This window comes from Pleurodeles waltl, chromosome 3_1 (genome assembly GCF_031143425.1).
Source record: "Pleurodeles waltl isolate 20211129_DDA chromosome 3_1, aPleWal1.hap1.20221129, whole genome shotgun sequence".
NCBI classification, from domain to species: Eukaryota; Metazoa; Chordata; class Amphibia; order Caudata; family Salamandridae; genus Pleurodeles; species Pleurodeles waltl.
The window spans coordinates 425,873,706-425,897,570 of record NC_090440.1 but is presented as its reverse complement, the minus strand read 5'-3'; the positions used below and the strand labels follow the sequence as shown (position 1 = coordinate 425,897,570).

Here is a 23,865-nt window from a genome sequence, read left to right as displayed (position 1 = left end):
CTGATTATGTCTTTGTGATCGCATGGAGCACCAGAGACCTGGTTTAGTGTCAGATCAGCTTCAGATTCAGGTCCTGGGTCAGTACTGGTGGAGACTGCAAGGAACTGACTGCCATGGACCCTGAAGCAGAAGTGGAAGTTTGAACAGGGGTTTGAATGGACTTGGGAATGAGACTCACAGTGTCAGTTGGTGCATACAGAGGGCCCACCAGCAGAAATCGAACTAGTGCCCCTCACAGCTCTGTGGGTCCTGAAGGCATTCCACAGGAATCTGAAAGCACATGAAAGAGCTGCAGCATTGGCTCCTTGAAAGAAACTATTTGCTGCGGGGGCGACTATGGCCCAGGGAATTTGGGGAGCGCTGGAATGAAATACCTGACCAGATAGACACCCTCACATCTTCTTGTATGATTTGAGTGGCACGATGGGCTAGAGTCCCCCTCGGCCTTCTTGCGCTTATGGCAAGTGTAGGAAGGTGGCTCTTTATATAGTGGATCAAAAAGAGGTACACTGTGTAAAAAGCCGAGACAAATCCCAAAGGTACCACAAAGGCACAAATGACATTCCAAATGCTCGCTTTTGTGGGCAAGCAGTTAGGCATATCAGATGATAGTGCTAAGCATGTAAGGCGCACACATAGGCAGGAAGTGAGGTACACTCAATAAAGAAATCCAACACCAATTTATAAAAATAACCTATACTTTTACATAAATTTAAATAACTAGATCACCGGAATCAGGCAAGTACTTTTTGAGTTATAATTTTTTTTTAGAGTTTGCAAAAATTGCCACTTAGTGCATTTTTCAGATGCTGCAATGTTATCCTACGGAAGAAGAAAAAGCACTGCTTAAAGGGATAGTACAGTGACCTATGGGATCAATCTCCTTATGGTAAGCATGGGGTAAGGTACAAAGGCCACACCAACAGGTCACCTGGGGCAGCACTTGGGCGGCTTGTTGCAGTGGTACAGTTCAACATCGAGAGCCCGGCATAAGTCTATGGGGATGATCACAAAGTTGCTCCAGGGGTGGACTGGGGGTCCAGTCCGGGCGAACAACCAAGGGGGTTTAAGTCCTGCCATGCTCGGGGACGTAGGGACTCCAGTGGTCCTGTTCTCCTCAGTTTAGGGTGTCTGGTTGGAGGTGGTTTGGACCTTTGGGTTTTCTAGAGACAGTTACAGTAGAGGGGGGCCCAAAGAATCAGGCAGCAAGCGTGGACTGTGGGATCCAGTCCGACTGAACCAACGAGTGGGCTCAGGTCTCATGAGTCTCCTGTGGTCCTCTTCTCCTCCATTCAGGGCATCTGGGTGCAGTGGACCATTGGGCCTCCATCACCTGAGGTGGTCGAGGTATAGGGGTGTGGAGGGTGAATTGTCTAGACAGTGTTGGGAAGTCCACAGTGGGCAAGCTCAAGGTGCGCTTCGTTTCTGAAGAGCCTGGGAACCAAGCTGACACTGTTGGCCGACTTCAGTTCGGGCTAGGAGACTTGGGTGCAGTGGTGCAGTCTGGTATTGGGTTTTTGGGCAGTCCCGGTCCTCACAGTTCTTTCCTGGGTTGCCTGCAGATGCAGGAAAGCAGCTCCTCTGCTTCAAGGGAGTTGTTCTAGACGATAAGCTGAGCATTGGCAGCTCTTCCGGTTTCTGGGAGGCTGCAGCAGCAAGACAGGTCAGTTGCTCCTTGAGGGTCGGGTGCAGCAGGCAGGCTAGCAGGGTTGCTGCAAAGTCAGTCGTGCTCCTCAGTTCTCAGGTTCAGCAGACTTCTTGTCCACTCCTTTTGTGTCCAACGAAGATCTATGGTCTTAAGGGGAGTGAAGGGTAGTAGCCAATGGGCTTCTCACCCTTGGGGGTCACTACACCCCTTAGATTACCACTTCCTTTGGGGAATGGGCATCCTTCTGTCCCAAAATTCTAATTCCACCACATACAAGATGGTGGAATTCCTAAGGCTGTGTTCTTTCTGCTGGTCACCCTAGAGGTTTGTTCAGCCTGCAACTGCAACACGGCTCCTGCATAGCTGTATGAAGCTGCCCTTTATGTGGTATCTCAATATCGTGTAAAGGGTCCCAAAGTGCTCTATTTATGAGTAGTGTGGTCAAGCAGCCGTGGGCTTAACACAGAGGAGTGCAAAACATCTACAAATACACACAATAGTTAATAAATGAGACACATGACTCAAGAAGGAGATCCACACCAATTTATAAAAATAGCAAGTATCTTTAAATAAGTTTAGGCCTCAGAGAAAAATCGTTAAGGTAACAATAACAAATGTTATTAATAATAAGTGACTGATTGTGTCTTTCTGATCGCATAGAGCACCAGAGACCTGGTTTAGTGTTAGAGCAGCTTTAGATTTGGGTCCTGGGTCAATACTGTTTTTAAAAAGGAATTCTTCTCACCTCAAAAAGTGGACACAGTGCAATATCTGAGTTCCTCAATGTTATCCTACTGGAGGAAAAACAAGTTCTGCATTCAGGTACTGTATGACGGCTGATAGGACCAATGTCGGAGACTTAAGGTGAGTATTGGGCAAGGGTCAGGACCACACCAACAGGTCAATCTGGGGGGCACAGGGAGGCCAGGTGCAGAGGTGTAGAGTACAGCGTCCAGTGACCAATGTACTTCAACGGAGATCGGTCTTCGTGGAAAAAGGCTGCAGGCTCTGGACCGGAGGCCACTCGACGTAAACAGGTAGATGACAAAAGTGGGGTGCTTGGTGATGTAGGTGTACCTTTGGTCTTTTTCGCCATGGGCCAGGGTGCAGAGGTGTTATTTGGTGTAGGGTTCCTGTGTCCAGGAGCACTCGCGGTTGAGGGGTCCTGTGGTCTGAAGCTGCAGGTGTCATCAGGGAGTTCAGGAGGGGTGAAACCACAGAGGACTCGAGCTCAGGAGAGCTGGGGAACCTTGTTGGCACCAGTGGTCCACTTCATCTCGGGTCGAAGACGGCAGGTGCACTGGTGACTTCAGGTGTTGGCTTTTGGTGGTTGAAGAGGCTTCAGGGTCCCGTCTTTGGAGGCTTTTGGAAAACAGGTTCGCTGTTCACTGGAGGTCTTGAAGGAGGGGGAGTTACACTGGCATCAGTATGGGTTCACCAATACGAGATGTTTGATGACAAACATCCCTATCTTCAGTGAAGCCATTGTGTAGCTTGGGAACTTGTAATGACCACTGTCTCGCACATGCATTTAAAATGGTTTCCCTGGTCAATTACTATGTCTGAGAATTGACAAAGACATAGCAGGGGCATATCTGCTCATGCAGCTATGCCCTTGCATGTAATGTAATGCACCCTGCCGTAGGGATGTAAGGCCTGCTAGAGGGGTGACTAACATATATTGCATGCAGTGTTAGGGAGAGGGCACACAGGCTGGGTGCCATGTCATCTTTTCACTTTTGTCTGCACTAGGACACACAGCATGCAATGGAAGCCAGCCATGTGCTTGATGAGGGGTCCCTCAGGGTGGCACAATTCGTGCTGCAGCCCATAGGCCTTCAATACCCCAGGCCCTAGGTAATATGGCCAATACACTTTTCTCCACTATCCTGGGCAATTTTACTAGCGTGCAGTTCAGTCTTATATACTTAGGGTTGAAGCACACAATAACTGTCTCGCTACATAATCTTATCCCTCTCTTGATGAAGTCTTTGCATAGGAGTTTCTGGCAATCATCTAAGGTGGCTTTGAAAAGACACAGCACATGAATGATAGCCTCTGTTGCTTGTCTGCAAAGTTCCCTGCCTTCCTTTCTTCTCAAGGGGAGGTGGGTGGGGGGGGGGTGGAAGGTGGGGGGAGAAGGTGTGTGTGTTTGTAATATTTTAACATAGGACGTTTCCCCAGTCTGTACCTTAAAAACTCTTCTTTTATGTAATTACTGTAAGGTACTGCTAAATAGTATTGCGGGGATACATTTGTATAGGTTCTGGGTGTTAGACACCCATGACTCCTTCTTGCAAGCGACTGCTTGTCTTCCAAAAGGGACAGTGGTTTGGTGTTCACTTTAGTTATTATTCTCAGCTTGTTACAGCTCAAGTTTGAGGTTGAAGAAGATGAAAGCCCGAGAGTGGGGAGTGACCTTTGTAGGAGGATCCCTCCCCTGTATTTCCAGCCAAAGATAGTGGTCCAGAGAGCCCTCCTTTGAGAGTTTAAGGTCTTGACAGCAGTTCACAAAAGCTGCCTTCCTACCCAACGTTTGTGTTATCAAGCCGAACTCCAATCTAATTTAGGCAGAGGACGTATGCACCAGGAAGTAAAAAATGGACTTGAAAATTTTGGAACTGTGTTGTCCTGGCTCCTCAGGGTGTCGCTCCCGTAAGTCAATGTGGGGGAAATTTGTCATGTGCCACCTGCAAGACTGGAGAAAGCAAAGAACCCTTCATCTTCCTCTGCAGTGAACCTGAACCAAATGAAAGTGCTTTGCCTTTCCTTTTGGGCTGCGAACCTTCCACTGGGATTAAGCAGTACTCCAAGGTATTTGTACACATTGGCAGATTTCACCTTTTCGCTTCCCAGATGTTTAATTTCTCCCTCAAAATGTTAGGGTTTGAGTCTTTTTCAAGTTTATAGTTGTAGGAATCTGGGTTTTGGGTGCAGTAGTCCAGTGGAGGGTTAGAGCTGCAGCACAGCTTGTGCCATTCTAAGGGACCCAGCACAAAACTCATACTGACTGCCACATGCATGCCACGTCTTAGTGCAGCTAAAAGTAAAAATATCACATGCCATGTCCCCTAACACTGCATGCAATATATGTAAATCACCCCTACAGCAGGCCTTACAGCCCTAAAGCATGGTGCCTTATATTACATGTGTGGACATATCTGCAAGATTAGATATGTCCCTGCTATGTCTTCATCGATTCCTAGAGTAATTGATCAGGGAAGCCATTTTAAACTGCATATGGTGGTCACTGGTCAATACAAGTTCCTCACCTACACAATGGTTTCACTAAAAATAAGGATGTGTGGAATCAAACATCTTGTATTAATAAACCCTCACTGATTCCAGTGATGGATTTTTTCAGTAAATGCACCCAGAGGGCACCTTAGAGGTTCCCCATGAAAAACTTACCATCTACCTGTGTGCTGGCTGGCTAGTTTAAACTAGCCTGCCAGCAACAGACAGGTTTCTGACCCCCAAAGGGTGAGAGCCTATGCTCTTGGGTGGTCAGGAACAAAGCCTGCACTGGAAGGGGTGGTAACACACCCTTCCCAACAGGATGACCTGCAAATCAGAATTCCAAGGCAGGGGGCCTCAAAGGAGCAGATCTGGCTTCCCTCAGAAGGGTGATGCAGATCTCCCTGCCCCATGGGCCATTAGGCACCTGACAAGCAGGGAAAATTAGTAGTCAGGAAGGCATATCCACTCTAAGGTCACTTAGGGTGCACAGGTGAGCTGCTTGATGTGGAAATAAAATGTAAACGTCTGCCATATTGGTGGTAGCAGAACTAGGTACTCTGGGACAGGGTTATACCCACTTCCCACATGAAGTTGTCATATAGGGGGCGCAGTGACCCCAGGGGTAAGTAGCCCACTGCCTACTCCCCTAAACACTCCTAAACTTATTAGCTCTCTGATTTAGTCAGATTCCTGATGACCTATGAAGAAGAAGGACACTCAGAAGCTCCAAGAGCAAAGTCTAAGGAAGAAGCATCTGACTTGGCACAAGCACTGACGGCCTGCCTGCTGTTTCTGCCGAATTGCACCAAAGTCATCTCGTTCTGCAAGCCGTCATGCCTCCGAAAGCCAGGAGAACTGCCTGCCTTCAACAAAGACCCAGGAACTTTGGTGGAGCAGCAGAGCTACTTCCCTGCACCCTGCAGATACCTCAAGAGACGTGAGAGGTCTAAAGACTGCCAAAAACTGAGACCCGAAAGCACCACTACACCTGTGCTGCCTAGCCCAAGCTGAAGTGGGCCAATGATGCAAGCGTGGCCACCTGGCCCTCAAGAGACAAAGCCCACCTTGGACTTGCCCACTGTGGACACACAGACGCTACCTGCAGCATCTGTTTGCAGGCCTCTCAACAGCGAATGCTTCTGGTGACAAAAACCCAATGCCTCAAGATAACTCTGCACCCGTTGCCCCTGGCTGTGGAGAAGAGGACCTAAGGTGTCCTCATGTCCCCAAGCATGGGAAGAGCTGAGCCCACTTGCTGGTTCAGCCCGACTGCCCTCCCAGACCCAACCGCTTCTTAACCAGACGGATCCCCATTGTATAACATTGAGCATGTGATGCTGTATCAAGCCTCTGCACCAGGACGCTCAGTGCCACTAGGGGTGACCTGTTGGTGTAGCCTTGGACCTTGCCCCATACTTAGGACAGGGAAGAAAGCCACCTAATCCGGAGCATACATCTTAGGCAGACAACAAAGCCATCCAATCATGAGCATGCCCACTAACTATAATGGAAACAACAGGTCTGCGTATTAACAGCTGGAGTTGCCTGTAGAGGAGACCTAAAAAAAATAAGTGATAAGAGAAAGTACAGATAAAAAACAGGTATGCAGCTATGGCTCAGGGAACCACCAGACATCTTCATGAGGAAGGATATGGATTTAGTGGCTGCAATTTAAGGTCTATTTTTAGGTCACGCTTTGGCAGCAGACAGTGCTGTATTCAATATGGGCTTTTAACTGAGCCCACTCTTGCCATTTGTTCTTTGTTGTGCTTCTATTAAATGCACCACTTTTATAGGTACATTGTGCTGAATGTCCCTCCTTTTGAGTGCTAAGTTCCAGCCCAGGAGATTTCACTAAGCGAACATTTTTGTTGCCCATCACACTACAGGGAGTGCAGAATTATTAGGCAAGTTGTATTTTTGAGGATTAATTTTATTATTGAACAACAACCATGTTCTCAATGAACCCAAAAAACTCATTAATATCAAAGCTGAATATTTTTGGAAGTAGTTTTTAGTTTGTTTTTAGTTTTAGCTATGTTAGGGGGATATCTGTGTGTGCAGGTGACTATTACTGTGCATAATTATTAGGCAACTTAACAAAAAAAAATATATACCCATTTCAATTATTTATTATTACCAGTGAAACCAATATAACATCTCAACATTCACAAATATACATTTCTGACATTCAAAAACAAAACAAAAACAAATCAGTGACCAATATAGCCACCTTTCTTTGCAAGGACACTCAAAAGCCTGCCATCCATGGATTCTGTCAGTGTTTTGATCTGTTCACCATCAACATTGCGTGCAGCAGCAACCACAGCCTCCCAGACACTGTTCAGAGAGGTGTACTGTTTTCCCTCCTTGTAAATCTCACATTTGATGATGGACCACAGGTTCTCAATGGGGTTCAGATCAGGTGAACAAGGAGGCCATGTCATTAGATTTCCTTCTTTTATACCCTTTCTTGCCAGCCACGCTGTGGAGTACTTGGACGCGTGTGATGGAGCATTGTCCTGCATGAAAATCATGTTTTTCTTGAAGGATGCAGACTTCTTCCTGTACCACTGATTGAAGAAGGTGTCTTCCAGGAACAGGCAGTAGGACTGGGAGTTGAGCTTGACTCCATCCTCAACCCGAAAAGGCCCCACAAGCTCATCTTTGATGATACCAGCCCAAACCAGTACTCCACCTCCACCTCCACCTTGCTGGCGTCTGAGTCGGACTGGAGCTCTCTGCCCTTTACCAATCCAGCCACGGGCCCATCCATCTGGCCCATCAAGACTCACTCTCATTTCATCAGTCCATAAAACCTTAGAAAAATCAGTCTTGAGATATTTCTTGGCCCAGTCTTGACGTTTCAGCTTGTGTGTCTTGTTCAGTGGTGGTCGTCTTTCAGCCTTTCTTACCTTGGCCATGTCTCTGAGTATTGCACACCTTGTGATGTTGCAGCTCTGAAATATGGCCAAACTGGTGGCAAGTGGCATCGTGGCAGCTGCACGCTTGACTTTTCTCAGTTCATGGGCAGTTATTTTGCGCCTTGGTTTTTCCACACGCTTCTTGCGACCCTGTTGACTATTTTGAATGAAACGCTTGATTGTTCGATGATCACGCTTCAGAAGCTTTGCAATTTTAAGAGTGCTGCATCCCTCTGCAAGATATCTCACTATTTTTGACTTTTCTGAGCCTGTCAAGTCCTTCTTTTGACCCATTTTGCCAAAGGAAAGGAAGTTGCCTAATAATTATGCACACCTGATATAGGGTGTTGATGTCATTAGACCACACCCCTTCTCATTATAGAGATGCACATCACCTAATATGCTTAATTGGTAGTAGGCTTTCGAGCCTATACAGCTTGGAGTAAGACAACATGCATAAAGAGGATGATGTGGTCAAAATACTCATTTGCCTAATAATTCTGCACTCCCTGTATGTCACACTTCCTCCTGTTACGGTGTGGGATGGCCCGCCTACCTACTCCCGTCTGGTTTAGGTTTTGACTGCTTGAGAGATGGATTAGGCATCATGTCGCAAACTCTTTACAAATAACGCATAACCACCGTAGATTTCAGTAACTCTTCGTTATTCCCTCTGGCAGAGGTATCGTCTTTCATTCTTTTTTTTAGATCCATTATTTTCGTTTAACAATATATAGGTGTGTTTTTTTGTTTCCATTCCACTTAAACGAGCACAGCAACTTGCTCTTGTGAAATTGTAAGTGCAGGAGTACAAAACAAAATGCAATTTCTGGCACCATCTACTGGTGGAAAAACTTCACAAACCGGTATATATTTTTCATTATTCAGAATTTCCTTGTGACACTGTGTGTGTGAAAGCGAGGAACCTTATTCTGGAAATGTTAAGCAACACGTTGCTACAATCATTTCAATCAATTCCTCTCCTGTTAGAACCAGAGTAAACAGACGTCATTTTAAGTAATCTGTAATGTTATTAGATGACTCCATGCAAACCGCAGACACACTGTTTCCAGTCCTGGATTTGCCTTGAATAAGCTACTGCATTCTGGGAGCAGTATCCCTCTTTCACATCTTTCGGACAAGTTCTGAAAATAGTGCGGGACTCATTTTCATGAATAACGTGTGATTGGCATTAAGTGACACAGGAAGTGACGTCAGTACAGAAGAAGGTACTGTAGTGCTTTAGTTATATGTAGGGCCACTGCAATTATGTGGCAGGAAACAACCAAATTATAAGGCATGGTTGAGCAATTTATATGGCAAGAAAAATACAGCTATAAACTTACAAAGCCAATAGCTCTAACTCAAGCAAATGCAAGACCTATTGCATTGCAAATGCTTGTTGAAAGTCTGTTGAGAATGAAAATGGTAAAGTTTAGAAAGGAGGGAATGTAATCCTATGCGAGGTAGGATGATAAAACTAGGACAGTGAGTTGTTTTTTTCTGAATGGTTTATAGGTGCAGCGCTTCAGTGCTATGCAGTAATCTCTGGCCTGAATATTTGTCAGCCAAGTAATAAGAAGGGCTTCCATGTGACTCTGTGTAGATTAAGGTAGATTTGAATTAATGAGGAGACCCTGGAGGGGGGTTAGGATCAGAGTTATGTGGTTGAAACGCTGAGTGCTTGAGAGACATACTGACGCAGACACAAGATTTTGCTCCGTGTTGATGATAATACTGTGCTCATTCATGATCTCATCTCTATGCTGCTAAAATAACTCACCTGGCTTGAACGAAGCCTCTTACTTTCCAAGGTATTTTTTTCCTCCAAAAGTGCCTCTCTTTTCTCCAATATGCCTTCCCGCTTTCGGAGCTCCTCCTCTAGTTCATCCAAAGCTCTGCGTTGATCAAGAACTTTATCCATCTCCAAGTCGAGCCACTTTTTCTGTTCTTCAATTTTCTGATAAGACAATGATGGGAACACCAAAGATAGATAAATGAAACCACAATTGTTTTTTGAGTAGTCGTCCAAAAGTTGCAAAGGTGTTTGAAGATACATTATGGAAACATTTATGAGATGTAGTAAATGGAGCACTTCTAACACAGATTGTACCCAGTCTTGAATAAGACCCTTAGATGTGCAACGCTAACACCTCAGTGTAGGAAGTTGGCTCTGTATGTGCTATTTCAAAGTAAGGAATAGCATGCACAGAGTCCAAGGGTTCCCCTTAGAGGTAAAATAGTGGTAAAAATAGATAATACTAATGCTCTATTTTGTGGTAGTGTGGTCGAGCAGTAGGCTTATCCAAGGAGTAGTGTTAAGCATTTGTTGTACATACACATAGACAATAAATGAGGTACACACACTCAGAGACAAATCCAGCCAATAGGTTTTGTTATAGAAAAATATATTTTCCTAGTTTATTTTAAGAACCACAGGTTCAAATTTAACATGTAATATCTTGTTTGAAAGGAATTGCAGGTAAGTACATTAGGAACTTTGAATCATTTCAATTGCATGTATACTTTTCAAGTTATTCACAAATAGCTACTTTAAAAGTGGACACAGTGCAATTTTCACAGTTCCTGGGGGAGGTAAGTTTTTGTTAGTTTTACCAGGTAAGTAAGACACTTACAGGGTTCAGTTCTTGGTCCAAGGTAGCCCACCGTTGGGGGTTCAGAGCATCCCCAAAGTTACCACACCAGCAGCTCAGGGCCGGTCAGGTGCAGAGTTCAAAGTGGTGCCCAAAACGCATAGGCTATAATGGAGAGAAGGGGGTGCCCCGGTTCCGGTCTGCTTGCAGGTAAGTACCCGCGTCTTCGGAGGGCAGACCAGGGGGGTTTTGTAGGGCACCGGGGGGGGACACAAGCCCACACAGAAATTTCACCCTCAGCAGCGCGGGGGCGGCCGGGTGCAGTGTAGAAACAAGCGTCGGGTTTTCAATGTTAGTCTATGAGAGATCAAGGGATCTCTTTAGCGCTGCAGGCAGGCAAGGGGGGGCTTCCTCGGGGAAACCTCCACTTGGACAAGGGAGAGGGACTCCTGGGGGTCACTTCTGCAGTGAAAGTCCGGTCCTTCAGGTCCTGGGGGCTGCGGGTGCAGGGTCTTTTCCAGGCGTCGGGACTTAGGTTTCAGAGAGTCGCGGTCAGGGGAAGCCTCGGGATTCCCTCTGCAGGCGGCGCTGTGGGGGCTCAGGGGGGACAGGTTTTGGTACTCACAGTCGTAGAGTAGTCCGGGGGTCCTCCCTGAGGTGTTGGTTCTCCACCAGCCGAGTCGGGGTCGCCGGGTGCAGTGTTGCAAGTCTCACGCGTCTTGCGGGGAGTTGCAGGGTTCTTTAAAGCTGCTTCTTGAAACAAAGTTGCAGTCTTTTTGGAGCAGGTCCGCTGTCCTCGGGAGTTTCTTGTCGTCGTCGAAGCAGGGCAGTCCTCAGAGGATTCAGAGGTCGCTGGTCCCTTTGGAAGGCGTCGCTGGAGCAGAGTTCTTTGGAAGGCAGGAGACAGGCCGGTGAGTTTCTGGAGCCAAGGCAGTTGTTGTCTTCTGGTCTTCCTCTGCAGGGGTTTTCAGCTAGGCAGTCCTTCTTCTTGTAGTTGCAGGAATCTAATTTTCTAGGGTTCAGGGTAGCCCTTAAATACTAAATTTAAGGGCGTGTTTAGGTCTGGGGGGTTAGTAGCCAATGGCTACTAGCCCTGAGGGTGGGTACACCCTCTTTGTGCCTCCTCCCAAGGGGAGGGGGTCACAATCCTAACCCTATTGGGGGAATCCTCCATCTGCAAGATGGAGGATTTCTAAAAGTTAGAGTCACCTCAGCTCAGGACACCTTAGGGGCTGTCCTGACTGGCCAGTGACTCCTCCTTGTTGCTTTCTTTGTTCCCTCCAGCCTTGCTGCCAAAAGTGGGGGCCGTGGCCGGAGGGGGCGGGCAACTCCACTAAGCTGGAGTACCCTGCTGGGCTGTGACAAAGGGGTGAGCCTTTGAGGCTCACCGCCAGGTGTTACAGCTCCTGCCTGGGGGAGGTGTTAGCATCTCCACCCAGTGCAGGCTTTGTTACTGGCCTCAAGGTGACAAAGGCACTCTCCCCATGGGGCCAGCAACACGTCTCTAGTGTGGCAGGCTGCTGGAACTAGTCAGCCTACACAGACAGTCGGTTAAGTTTCAGGGGGCACCTCTAAGGTGCCCTCTGGGGTGTATTTTGCAATAAAATGTACACTGGCATCAGTGTGCATTTATTGTGCTGAGAAGTTTGATACCAAACTTCCCAGTTTTCAGTGTAGCCATTATGGTGCTGTGGAGTTCGTGTAAAACAGACTCCCAGACCATATACTCTTATGGCTACCCTGCACTTACAATGTCTAAGGTTTTGCTTAGACACTGTAGGGGCACAGTGCTCATGCACTGGTACCCTCACCTATGGTACAGTGCACCCTGCCTTAGGGCTGTAAGGCCTGCTAGAGGGGTGTCTTACCTATACTGCATAGGCAGTGAGAGGCTGGCATGGCACCCTGAGGGGAGTGCCATGTCGACTTACTCATTTTGTTCTCACTAGCACACACAGGCTTGTAAGCAGTGTGTCTGTGCTGAGTGAGGGGTCTCTAGGGTGGCATAATACATGCTGCAGCCCTTAGAGACCTTCCCTGGCATCAGGGCCCTTGGTACCAGAGGTACCAGTTACAAGGGACTTATCTGGATGCCAGGGTGTGCCAATTGTGGGATCAATGGTACATTTTAGGTGAAAGAACACTGGTGCTGGGGCCTGGTTAGCAGGGTCCCAGCACACTTCTCAGTCAAGTCAGCATCAGTATCAGGCAAAAAGTGGGGGGTAACTGCAACAGGGAGCCATTTCTTTACACTCAGGAACAAGGTACTCGACATGAGAGATAGGCAGGGGAAGGGAGGTTTTCCTTCTAAGGTCTTTCAAAGCATGATTCACTCAAGACCACAAAGAAAGACCACAAAGAAAGAGTGTGGCAAATAAAATACATTTTAAATTGCACTGATTGTTGAGCTTTAGGATGCTACTGGAAAGAAAACTGCTACTGCATTTCTTTTAAGAAAAGTTTGACTTGCAGACATTAATAGATACACACTGCCACAATTACCATGATGTATTGTGAGCGAGGAAACAAGCTTTGTTTTGGATTGCTTAGTATATTTAAGTAGAAAAGACCCCTTCTATGTAACAGCTGGTAAATTTGGAAACCCAAAACAGTTTGAAAGAAGAAATGAAGCAAAAAGGCTTTCATCACAAAGTAATCAAAGTACACAAAATATGAATCCATCTGTGGAGCAAAAAGGTAGCTGCCTCTGAACAGGCTTAGTAGAAGGAATTGAGGTATTGTGTCACAAACACTTTAGTATAGAAAATGCAAATTAATAACCACAAGAAACCACATCCATATATTGTATAGTCTTCTGAAATGGGATGTAGAGCCAATGATGGCCTGCCTTCTGAATTAAGGGAAAATAATTCTTATAAATGAAATGTGCTTAACAACTGCACAGAATATAGTTTTAGCTGAACTAGTCTATGCAATCCTCCATACTTTTAAAAGGGTATGTAAATCAGGAGTAGAAACCCCATAATATAGTTCCACTGGCTGCCCTTGGAAGATAAAAGTCCCTTCAAAGTTACATGTACATCATTTACAAATCCTAAACCTTGGCATCCAACTGCATGAATGTTAAAGACCACTTTAAAATACACCTTACTGGAGTTCGACAAGAAACTAGAAGTAAATCTCACTTTAGACTGGAAATCCCCAAAAATAATAGTACAAGTCAATAATCATGCTCTTTTCGTGACAAGCACCTAGACCAGGCTTCTCTAATGAGTAGCCTGTGAGCTACTGGTTGCTCTTCAGCTATTCATTAGTAGCTCTCCTGTATTCAGCCAAGCCTAGTAAGTTAGAAGGCTTGGCTGAATTGATATACATTGACCAAAATTCAACGGTGTGAATTGTACACAAAAATAAGCACATTTTCAGACCTCCTAATTTCCAAAATATATTTAAAGCAGATATTTGAGTGATAGATTAGGTGGCGCTCGGAAGACAGTACTAATATTTAAAACTTGGTACCAGAGGCATTTCCACTATCGAAGTTATGTTTTACCCATGTAGACGCATTCCTAATTGATAAAGCCTTTCTTTTATTACTTCTGGCAACCACACCTGATGCACTGAGGTCATCACTGCCAGTCATCTTGCAAATGGTGACCACTAATGTACTCCTGACTGATACCATCACTATTACAACAGTAATAATATTAGTAGCTCAAGATGATTTTCAATTAACATAAGTAGCTCTTATTACTGAAAAGGTTGGGGACCCCTGACCTAGACACTGAAATAGTACTCAAGATCACGTAACTGTTATCCTTCTGGAAACATTTAAAGACCCACATGTTAAAAATGTAAACAATGTTTAATCCGCCCCCCCACTCTCTTCAAGCTTTTGCATGCTATACTATTACAACTTATTACAAGAACCTAATCATCCCCGTGGCTAAGTACCTCAAGTAAATAAAATTGCCCTGGAAAGAGACTGTGACATCTCATATGGTTGCTATCCCCTTGAATTCTGAGCTTTAGAACTCAACATTTGAGTACTAGCTTCAATACAAGTCCCCTGACTGCAGCAGCAGGCGACAGAGATGCTAGCCCATAAAGGCATTGGACTGCTGTCTTGGACTCCTAAAAAAGGGAGGCATAAATGATTTTGGTCTGTTTCAAAAGGGCATCAACCTGGCTAGATAGCCGGTGTTTCAAGCGCTGGAATGACTATATGCACCATGCCCCTAAGAAACATATCTCTCCATCAAGTATTGCTGCAGGAGAACTACAGTTCACCATCTCGGTTCAAGAATACAAGATCATAAACCAGCACACCACCAACTTCGCTCCCATGTAAAGTTATCAGCATCTGCACAGTGCATTTTGTATGGCCTTGATGCACTCTCTGCATCATGGAGGGTGCCACTCTGCATGGCATTCATGGAAATTAGTCCCAATATATTGACCAGCGGTGGACAATGTGTCAATATACTTGATTGCTAGTTCTTTATATGTTTGAATGCCATCAATTAAAAGATATAATAAACACAAAGATTACCTATTTCCCCGGCTTAGATGTCCACTTATGAATGACCGAGTTGAGGAAGAGTGGAGGTCCTGAACATGGCAATTGAGTTTAGTATCAATACTTTTAACACCACTAGGACAGAACAGGACCTCTCTTTGGCCACCAGTTGCGAAATTACAATGTTGCAAGGCAAAGTTCAGCTTCCTTGAGTCAAATGATGTAATTGCCCTGATTCGTAGGAAGCAGTTGAAGGGGTTGAAATATTGCCTCTCAAAGTTCTAGCAGGTTCCACAGTTGTCTTCATGCTGCAAGCAGGCACAAGGAGCACCTCAGACAGCACCACTGGTTAGCTAGACAGTAGAATGCTAACAGCAGAGAGGCTTGGCATATGATCTGGTATATATACTGTGCATAGATGGCAGTGCATAGACGTGTGGCTGTAAGCAGCATACGTCAATTGAATGTTTTTGGACTTATAAGACTATTCCTAGATACATTGATAGCAGGTAAAAGATTTTTAATACTGTTAATGAACAGTAAAAAGTTCAAATGGGCAAATGCCTGCAAACCTGTATCCAGGTATGTAAGGTTTATTCACTTAGGCCACTATCCTCATTTACTGATGGGTTTTTCCAGTCCTATCTATAGTTCAAAATAATCATTCACTGTAGAGAGCTTGCTGAAATGTTAATAGCTTCAATGAAATAGGTTATTTGAGAAGCACTCTTTACTTTAGTACTGGCAATGATCAAACTGTTACAGAGTAAACTGTTTTATTTTTGTGTAGTTTTAGAATTTTCACACACATCTAGTAGAGAGCATTCTGGTGGTGTTTTTTTTTTTTTACCCTTCAAAATTATTCGGAGATTTTGGCTTCACTTTGTCAGGACTGGGAAAATGAGCAAAGTTGCTCCTGGAAAGGGTTTGGGGGTGACGATTGAAAGCCAATCTAGCTCTAGGTCTACTGGTTCAAGACTCCTAGAAGAGACTGGAACATTATCTCATAATGCTGTCTGTTGGAATTACACTCAGAGAAACCAAGAAAAAGTATGATCAAGCTTAAGGAATAAAATTTGCTTTCTTACTATCTCCAAAGTACCACAGAACAAGATGGATAGTGATAATCCAATGTTAGTATTTTGAAATAACATCATTTTTTTTCAGTTCGATCTTCCTCTTTGTTTCTAAACATTAACTATAAAATGGATTGTTTTCTTGAATTTTTCCAACCACAAAAAATGTGCTACTTTGCGGATGGGCAATGTTTTCTTCCCTGAGACCTCACCGGCCTCCCCAGTTACGTTCATTCAAGGCGTTGAATTTTGGTTTGTTTGTTCTGTTGCTGTTTTCTCTCAAGTTATACTTCACATTAGGTGCTTAGGCAAATTGTTTCATAGTTGTAGGTCTGTCATATATATATATGTATATATATATTTTAAAAGACATTTCTTCTTCAAAGTGTTTTCAAACAGTGTGGAATTTAAAATAATGAGATAATGGTAGCATAAAGCAGTCTCGAAATTCTGCATTGTCAACCCAGAAGAGTATAACCAAAGCAAACTGACCCACAACTCTTCCACCAACAACCACGGAAGCTGATAATCACTGCTGGTCTAATACCACTTCTTGCACCTGAAGATTTTAACTGTGGTAGGTTACCATAATTCAAAATGAATAACAGTCATATGTAATGAGCACCAAAAGGAGTCCCATTCCTAGTGGAGTCAACTTCTCAGGACATAGACTGCTACTTGACAAAAGAATAGTCGAGGGATACTTGGGTAGTAGAAGCTTAAAAACAAAGGAGATGAAAAAAAAAACGTGCATAAATAGAAATGCACATTACCTATCACGCCAAGAACAATGACCTTGATGCAGACTGACAAATTAGATGCAGCATACATTCCATAACTTGCTAGCAGTCAAACTAAAGGAAATCAGATATGAAAAAGCACTTCCGATGCAACCGTTCTGGTTTTAATGTGCTAACAAAGGAAGTGTTAGCATATGAGAGTGAAACCTTGAGAGGGAGCCAGCAGAAGTGGAAAGAGCAGGGTATAGTTGTAAAGTAGTCCCTCATGCAGTTTCATGTAGCAAAGGCGTGGAGACAAACAGATAAACCCAAACAGCCAATAGTATTATGGAATGAGATGAATACTCCAGAGAGTAGAGTCAAGATATGACTAACAAAGTCTACAAACAATGGCTAAAAAACACTTTTCAAAGAAAGCCAATGTTTAAAAGTGGCCGACCCAATGGCCACCCATGTATAATATCAGCAATAAGTCTATTTAGCTGCTGTGCTGTCTAAACTCAGACCTAAGAAATAATGTATGAATGGTGCATAAAGTGGTTTGAATTCAGATAAGCAGAGGAGGAATGCAGGAAGTTGGCTATTTATCTAGTGTACCAATGTAGGGGTACACTATGCAGATAGTACAGGCAACCCTTATTGGTTGAGAGAGGCTTAAAGTAATAAACCTAAATGCTTTCTTAGTGGTAGTGTGGGCTAGCAGTGTGGGCTTATCAGAGGGTAGTGCTAAGCATTTGTTGAACACACAGAGTCAGTAAGTGAGACACATACTCAAGAAGAAACTCAAGACCAATCTGAAACTCGAGTCCAATCTTAAAAAAAAGTACAACACTTTTTGTATTAGTTTTGGACACTAAACTCTTCAAAAAAATGTAAGTAATATTCGAGATACTACTTTGCACAGTGTGGTAAGTATTACACACAAATGGGCTTTACACTGTAATGCTTTTCATTGATGAAGAAACTACTACTGTATACAGGTACTTGCAGAGATAGCTTGGAGGTCCCCTTTTGGTCGTAGGGTGCTAGGAGGGCAAGGTCACAATATACACATGCAGTACAGTTTTACCTGCCCTGGAGAGACCCAGTGCAGAGGTGCTAGATAGGTCGGGTGCCCAACTCACTGCACGGTTGGCAAAGGGGGGTGCAGAGGGGTACTTGGGGAGAGGTCCGGGAGCTCCCAACGAGGAGCTCAGTTCGTGAGGGTCCTGGGAGCAAGGGGACACAGTTGACAGTGTTGGATCCGGGCTGGGGCGTTCGGGTACAGAAGGTTTTGGTCGGTTGGTCCTGTGCATCAACAGCACTCACAGTGCTTGTAGAGGGGAAAGAAAAACAGAAAGTTGGGCCACTCTCGTGGGCAGCCTTGCTGATTCCATTGTCTCTCTTGTGCAAGTCGTCATTTGGAGCAGTGGTGTCCGGCACAGACACAATAAAGCCCTGGTGTTTGCAACTGCTCCGGTATCCTGGGTATTGATGCAGAGCGACTCCAGGTGGGCTTGGCATATCCAAACTTCATGGGAAGACGGGTCTGTCCTCCTGGGGCACGGTGACCTCCTCCTGGGTGGCTTCTGCGTCAGTGGACCCGGTGATAAGCTGATTGGTGGACCGGACCTCACAGTGGATGCCTGCAGGTCACAGGGAAGGGGCTCCTCCACTCCAAGGAAGATGGTGTCTGGTTTATGAAGTGCTGAAAGCTCTAAGAGGCTTTTGGGAGATGCATAGCTGCACGACAAGTCAGGTCAGGGCAATTGCAAGAAAATCAGCAGGTAGGCAGGGTTTGGTGCCATAAGTCCAAGCTGGTCCTCAGTTCTAGCGTTGGTGAACTGTTCTTTGTCCTTCTTTAGGCAGATGAATCTAAAGTCCTGGTGTCAGGGGAGCATCTAAGTACTGAATTAAGGGCCTTAAGGGGAGTGTAGAGTAGTAACCAATGGGCTACTTATCCTTGGGGTGACTACACCCCCCATATGACCACTTCCTGTGGGGAGTGGGCATAACCTTGTTCCAGAATTCCTAATTCCAACAAAACAAGTTGGTGGAACCCTTCCTTCATGGCACACATCAGGCAGCCCACACCTTAGGGGTGTGAATAGCCTGTTGCGCAACAAGCCTACTTGCATAGCTAATTTCCTGCCTGGTGCCAAATCGGGCTCAGTACAAGGGGTAGCATCCCCCAGGTCTGGGGGAAGCCAGGATCGCATATTAAAGGTGGCAGGGACTTTGAAGTCCCTGGCCTTAGTATGCAGATTCGCTAGCTATCCTCCTGGAGGAGGTTATAACACCCTCCTCTGGAGCAGGCATTGTTTTCTGGCCTCTGAGAGCACGGGGATCTCACCTCCAAGGGGTCAGAAATTCATCTGTGGTGGGAGCCTGGTCGATACCAGTCAGCCAGCCCACTAGTAGGTTTTCAGGCGACCCTCTGACGGCATGTCATATTAAAACCAATACTGCCATCAGCATGGATTTATTAAGACGAGGTGTCTGATACCAAATATCATAGCTTCGGTGAAGCCATTATGTAGTGGGGTAACTCCTTTTGATCAGTGCCAAGTACATACCTTAAGATGACTTCCTTGTTTGCTTGCAATATTTAGTAATTGAACTAGGCATCACAGGGGCATATCTGCTCACGCAAATATGTACTCACATCAAACATAATGCACCCTGCCTTAGAGCTCTAAGGCCTGATTATCAATCAATCAGGATATGCAGAGAGCACTTTTCACACATGAGGGTATCCAGGTGCTGGTATCTGCTGCACGGGGCTTCAGTTAAAGAGTCAGATCTTGAGTCCCCTTCTGAATTTCTGGAGGCTGGGGGGGGGAAGGGGGGAGTCCTGAGGTGGATGAGGAGGCTGTTCAAGAAATTTGCGGTGAGGCAGGAGCAGGAACAGTCTCAGCTGTTGCTATGGCGGATAAGGAGTGTGTGCGCAAAGGAGAGAAAGACCGAGGATGGGGGTCTGGCAGGGCAGTAGAAGCTCAGATGGTGGTTGAGGTATGCTGGTCCTTGGTTGTGCAGGGATTTACAGGAGCGCATCATTAGTTTGAATTGCCATCATTTGTGTATGGGGAGCCAGTGGAGGTTCCTCAGGTGGGGGGTGATGTGGGTCCATCTTGGGAGGTTCAGGATGACTCTGGCTGCTGAGTTCTGTATGATTTGAAGTCTTTTCGTGAGGTGTGTGTTACATGAAGTAAATCCACGGATCCAAGACTTGTTGGTTAAGTCTTTATTATACAGCATCCACAACAGTCCTGCTGCTTACTTGCTTCTTCCTTCTCTCCCCAACCGTCCCTCCGAGAATCCTCAGGACATCTCCCTTCCATTCTCTGACATCATTGGTCAATGATGTCAGAGTCTAGCCAAGACCACAACACATCTTCTTCCCATAAAAACAGTAAACTTAACTTATCCATATTACAATAACGTTATAACACATTGATAAAAAAGAATACAATGGAAGGGAAACAAAGAAAGTTAACACAATGCAAAACCATAAAAAAGGAACAATATATAGTAAACTCATTTGTCAAAAATGTAACTAAAGCTAATGCAATGGAAATAAAAATGGAATATTCCAAAATGATCAAATATGTAATCACACACACAAAGAGCCTCTTTAACATGTAAAATCCTCTAAGTATTTGGGAGTTGTTTTATTTCTTACACTCTGTAAGGAAATGCCTCCTTGGCATGGTTGCCCCCTGACTTTTTGCCTTTGCTGATGCTATGTTTACAATTGAAAGTGTGCTGAGGCCTGCTAACCAGGCCCCAGCACCAGTGTTCTTTCCCTAATCTGTACTTTTGTATCCACAATTGGCAGACCCTGGCATCCAGATAAGTCCCTTGTAACTGGTACTTCTAGTACCAAGGGCCCTGATGCCAAGGAAGGTCTCTAAGGGCTGCAGCATGTCTTATGCCACCCTGGAGACCTCTCACTCAGCACAGACACCCTGCTTGCCAGCTTGTGTGTGCTAGTGAGGACAAAACGAGTAAGTCGACATGGCACTCCCCTCAGGGTGCCATGCCAGCCTCTCACTGCCTATGCAGTATAGGTAAGACACCCCTCTAGCAGGCCTTACAGCCCTAAGGCAGGGTGCACTATACCATAGGTGAGGGTACCAGTGCATGAGCATGGTACCCCTACAGTGTCTAAACAAAACCTTAGACATTGTAAGTGCAGGGTAGCCATAAGAGTATATGGTCTGGGAGTCTGTCAAACACGAACTCCACAGCACCATAATGGCTACACTGAAAACTGGGAAGTTTGGTATCAAACTTCTCAGCACAATAAATGCACACTGATGCCAGTGTACATTTTATTGTAAAATACACCACAGAGGGCACCTTAGAGGTGCCCCCTGAAACTTAACCGACTATCTGTGTAGGCTGACTAGTTCCAGCAGCCTGCCACACTAGAGACATGTTGCTGGCCCCATGGGGAGAGTGCCTTTGTCACTCTGAGGCCAGTAACAAAGCCTGCACTGGGTGGAGATGCTAACACCTCCCCCAGGCAGGAGCTGTAACACCTGGCGGTGAGCCTCAAAGGCTCACCCCTTTGTCACAGCACCGCAGGACACTCCAGCTAGTGGAGTTGCCCGCCCCCTCCGGCCCGGCCCCCACTTTTGGCGGCAAGGCCGGAGAAAATAATGAGAATAACAAGGAGGAGTCACTGGCCAGTCAGGACAGCCCCTAAGGTGTCCTGAGCTGAGGTGACTCTAACTTTTAGAAATCCTCCATCTTGCAGATGGAGGATTCCCCCAATAGGGTTAGGATTGTGACCCCCTCCCCTTGGGAGGAGGCACAAAGAGGGTGTACCCACCCTCAGGGCTAGTAGCCATTGGCTACTAACCCCCCAGACCTAAACACGCCCTTAAATTTAGTATTTAAGGGCTACCCTGAACCCTAGAAAATTAGATTCCTGCAACTACAAGAAGAAGGACTGCCTAGATGAAAACCCCTGCAGAGGAAGACCAGAAGACGACAACTGCCTTGGCTCCAGAAACTCACCGGCCTGTCTCCTGCCTTCCAAAGATCCTGCTCCAGCGACGCCTTCCAAAGGGACCAGCGACCTCGACATCCTCTGAGGACTGCCCCTGCTTCGAAAAGACAAGAAACTCCCGAGGACAGCGGACCTGCTCCAAGAAAGGCTGCAACTTTGTTTCCAGCAGCCTTGAAAGAACCCTGCAAGCTCCCCGCAAGAAGCGTGAGACTTGCAACACTGCACCCGGCGACCCCGACTCGGCTGGTGGAGATCCAACGCCTCAGGAGGGACCCCAGGACTACTCTGATACTGTGAGTACCAAAACCTGTCCCCCCTGAGCCCCCACAGCGCCGCCTGCAGAGGGAATCCCGAGGCTTCCCCTGACCGCGACTCTTTGAATCCTAAGTCCCGACACCTGGGAGAGACCCTGCACCCGCAGCCCCCAGGACCTGAAGGCCCGGACTTTTCTGGAGAAGTGACCCCCAGGAGTCCCTCTCCCTTGCCCAAGTGGAGGTTTCCCCGAGGAATCCCCCCCTTGCCTGCCTGCAGCGCTGAAGAGATCCCGAGATCTCTCATAGACTAACATTGCGAACCCGACGCCTGTTTCTACACTGCACCCGGCCGCCCCCGCGCTGCTGAGGGTGAAATTTCTGTGTGGACTTGTGTCCCCCCCGGTGCCCTACAAAACCCCCCTGGTCTGCCCTCCGAAGACGCGGGTACTTACCTGCAAGCAGACCGGAACCGGGGCACCCCCTTCTCTCCATTCTAGCCTATGTGTTTTGGGCACCACTTTGAACTCTGCACCTGACCGGCCCTGAGCTGCTGGTGTGGTGACTTTGGGGTTGCTCTGAACCCCCAACGGTGGGCTACCTTGGACCAAGAACTGAACCCTGTAAGTGTCTTACTTACCTGGTAAACCTAACAAAAACTTACCTCCCCTAGAAACTGTGAAAATTGCACTAAGTGTCCACTTTTAAAACAGCTATTTGTCAATAACTTAAAAAGTATACATGCAATTTTTATGATTTAAAGTTCCTAAAGTACTTACCTGCAATACCTTTCGAATGAGATATTACATGTAGAATTTGAACCTGTGGTTCTTAAAATAAACTAAGAAAAGATATTTTTCTATACAAAAACCTATTGGCTGGATTTGTCTCTGAGTGTGTGTACCTCATTTATTGTCTATGTGTATGTACAACAAATGCTTAACACTACTCCTTGGATAAGCCTACTGCTCGACCACACTACCACAAAATAGAGCATTAGTATTATCTATTTTTACCACTATTTTACCTCTAAGGGGAACCCTTGGACTCTGTGCATGCTATTCCTTACTTTGAAATAGCACATACAGAGCCAACTTCCTACATTGGTGGATCAGCGGTGGGGTACAAGACTTTGCATTTGCTGGACTACTCAGCCAATACCTGATCACACGACAAATTCCAAAATTGTCATTAGAAATTGATTTTTGCAATTTGAAAAGTTTTCTAAATTCTTAAAAGACCTGCTAGGGCCTTGTGTTAGATCCTGTTTAGCATTTCTTTTAGAGTTTAAAAGTTTGTAAAAGTTTGAATTAGATTCTAGAACCAGTTGTAGATTCTTAAAAAGTATTCCAACTTTTAGAAACAAAATGTCTAGCACAGATGTGACTGTGGTGGAACTCGACACCACACCTTACCTCCATCTTAAGATGAGGGAGCTAAGGTCACTCTGTAAAATAAAGAAAATAACAATGGGCCCCAAACCTACCAAAATACAGCTCCAGGAGCTTTTGGCAGAGTTTGAAAAGGCCAACCCCTCTGAGGGTGGCAACTCAGAGGAAGAGGATAGTGACTTGGAGGACAATTCCCCCCTACCAGTCCTATCTAGGGAGAACAGGGTCCCTCAAACCCTGACTCCAAAAATAATAGTCAGAGATGCTGGTTCCCTCACAGGAGAGACCAACACCTCTGAAATCACTGAGGATAACCCCAGTGAAGAGGACATCCAGTTAGCCAGGATGGCCAAAAGATTGGCTTTGGAAAGACAGATCCTAGCCATAGAGAGGGAAAGACAAGAGATGGGCCTAGGACCCATCAATGGTGGCAGCAACATAAATAGGGTCAGAGATTCTCCTGACATGTTGAAAATCCCTAAAGGGATTGTAACTAAATATGAAGATGGTGATGACATCACCAAA

General features: G+C 45.7%; 1 protein-coding gene across 1 annotated transcript in view; it reads right to left on the bottom strand.

Annotated features, from left to right (window-relative positions):
- Window positions 1–23,865, bottom strand: part of KIF7 (kinesin family member 7) — a 383,648-nt gene that overhangs the window by 113,072 nt on the left and 246,711 nt on the right. Inside the window, exon 13 of the mRNA XM_069222691.1 lies at window positions 9,596–9,772. Coding sequence (XP_069078792.1) covers window positions 9,596–9,772 — 177 coding nt within the window. The remainder of the gene's footprint in view (window positions 1–9,595; window positions 9,773–23,865) is intronic.